The 2,838-nt window shown below is 37.5% G+C and overlaps 1 protein-coding gene across 1 annotated transcript; it reads left to right on the forward strand.

Moving 5' to 3' along the window:
- Positions 1-685: 685 nt before the first annotated feature.
- LOC123223907 (aspartic proteinase NANA, chloroplast-like) lies at positions 686-2,119 on the forward strand. The gene has a single exon (XM_044647417.1). It carries the CDS (start codon positions 686-688, stop codon positions 2,117-2,119), a length of 1,434 nt encoding a protein of 477 aa, XP_044503352.1.
- Positions 2,120-2,838: the final 719 nt, after the last annotated feature.

Here is a 2,838-nt window from a genome sequence, read left to right on the forward strand (position 1 = left end):
GTACAACAAAAACCACCAAGTTATAAAACAAATAATACATATCTTTAATTTATTGATATGATTCTCATATGTAAATTTTTCTCATATTTTCTAGAGAAATCATCGGCAGTCTTTTAGTGACAATATAGTAAAAGAAGTTATCAAAGATACAGTAAGAGTTCCTCAAAAATAGTTTGAGTGACAAAAGAGAAAACTTTATATATAAGAAAGTATAAATTCAAGTTTTTTCAAATGATATATCAAGAATAAACTTTTGCCTTACTTGGTTTTGTAGATGAGGCTGTCATTGGACCAGAGTATTACTTGTTTGGTATGATTGATTTGATTTTGAAAGGATAATCTAGTTTGAGTAGGATTTTTCGTTAGAAATTGTATACACACACAAAGAATGGAGTTGTTTTGGATGATCTCCTATTCTTTTGGGGGTTGTTAGTATTTTCTGAAAACATTAAGGAGGGTTGAAATGAGGTCATCATCATTGGCGTTACTGTGTAATGATAATAATAGTATCAATCAAGAATTGATTCAACAAATAGATTGCCACAACCACAAACGGTAAAAACTCTCCGAAAGTGAAGCTTTATCGTCAACCTTTTGCCATTCTTATGTTACCCTTGTTTCTCTTCTTTCTCCAGCCCACAGTTCTTCTTCCCATTCTTCCTCTTCAATCTCCCAATTCAACGCCATGACCACTACTATTTCTTTCCCTTTCCCTTTCCTCATCCTCTTCTTTCTCCTTTCCAACAATGCTTTCCTGCAACAACCTCTTGCCGCCCCTTCTACTTCTCCTCATCAATTTGCACGCTTCGACCTGATCCATCGCCATTCACCCTTGCTCACCCAACGCCATGACAAATCTCTCCACCCTCCAGAGACTCCGCTTGAACGATTTAAGGAGCTTGTTCACAGTGACATTTCCAGGCAGCAAAGGGTCTCCCACAGGCCTAGCCAGAGAAGGAAAACTGCCCAGGAACCCACAGATAACTCAACCTCCATTAACTATCCTCTGCGCTCCGCTGCAGAAATCGGAGTTGGTCAGTTTTTCGTGACGATTGATGTCGGTACTCCTCCGAAGAGATTCGCCCTTATAGCTGACACAGGCAGCGATTTGACATGGATAAACTGCAAGTCGAGCAAATGTAGTACCTGTAAAAAGGGCTTCAAATTCCCTCCTCTGAAATTATTCCTGCCTGATAAATCATCAACTTTTGAGAGCATTCCCTGCGGTTCGCCTAAATGCAAAAAGGACTTCTCGATTTTGTTTTCCTTAAACATCTGTCCTACTCCCCTTTCGCCCTGCAATTACCAGTACAATTACATTGATGATTCAGTGGCCTATGGGTACTTTGCCAATGAAGTTGTCGCATTCGGGACGGATGCCCAGAACAATGCGAAGACGCACAAAATGCTGGTCGGTTGCACAGAGTCATCGGTGGGCATTAAAGGTTTAGATGGAGTACTTGGACTAGGATACAGCAACTATTCTTTTGCAATGACGGCAGCAAGAATGTACAATAACAAGTTCTCATATTGCCTGGTTGATCATTTGAGTCCGAGCACCAAAGTTGGCTATCTTCATTTCGGAGAAAATTCCCAAAAATCGACGAAAATGCAATACACAGAGCTACTCCTGAGAACTCAGGATCAATTCTATGCAGTGAATGTGAGCGGAATCTCGGTGGGAGGCCAACAACTGGACATCAACCCTGCAATTTTCGATGCAACGGGCGATGGAGGGGTGCTTCTTGACACGGGTTCTACATTAACATCCATGGCATTGCCAGCATACAAGCCTTTGATGGAGGCTCTCACAGCCCCTCTGAAGAAATTCAAGAGGGTGAATTTAGATGTGTCGACTTTGGAGTTTTGTTTCAGCTCTGTGGGATTTGACGAGAGCATTGTGCCACCACTTGTGTGGCATTTCGCCGATGGGGCTGAATTTGTGCCACCGAAGAAAAGTTACATTATTGATGCAGCTAAAGGGGTTAAGTGTGTGGGACTTTATTCTACTCGTTATCCAGGGGCCTCTATAATTGGTAGCATTATGCAGCAAAACCATTTGTGGGAGTTTGACCTTGAAAATCGCAAGGTGGGGTTTGGCCTCTCACCCTGCGTTTGATACACCATGAGGAAGAAGAACTGTGCTTAGGTATGTGAAAGTGAATGTGATGCTAGTTGTTGATTCTTCTTATTAATGGTGTAATTGTAGATTTCATAAACAATGAGATCATACAAATGTTAAATTTGATCATGTGATATCATATTTATATTATACTTTGTATTATTCATGTAAGAAAGTCTTTAAAAAACCATCTATTTTTACATGTAATTAATTAATTGAACTCAACACCTTTTTTTATCGGTTAATCCCTTACCAATCAAACAATGATCGATGTTTTCTAATTGATTGATATCGAAATATATTAGACTTATAAGTATGAAGATCGAAACTTATATTACACAAAACTAATTAACGTACATTAAAATCCAATATACTATACTTATATATCATTTACTTATATTTATTTTATTAGATGTGCGACTCTTTTTTAGTTTTTAACATTTTTCTTTAAGTGTAATCATTATAGATTATTAGGTCTACTGTTTGGTTAAGTTAGTTTGAACGGGTCTGTGTCACTTGTTTCTAGGAATATTTTAACTATTAGATTTGACACTTGACTTGTATTCTGATATCATGTTAAAATATGCTAAATCTATAAGTATAAAATTGAAACTTATATTACACAAAACTAATTGATTTTGTATAATATAAGTTTCAATCTTCATATTTATAGATCCAATATATACTCCGATAATTGAATATATGAATGACTATTC

Source organism: Mangifera indica, chromosome 1 (genome assembly GCF_011075055.1).
Source record: "Mangifera indica cultivar Alphonso chromosome 1, CATAS_Mindica_2.1, whole genome shotgun sequence".
Lineage (NCBI taxonomy): Eukaryota > Viridiplantae > Streptophyta > Magnoliopsida > Sapindales > Anacardiaceae > Mangifera > Mangifera indica.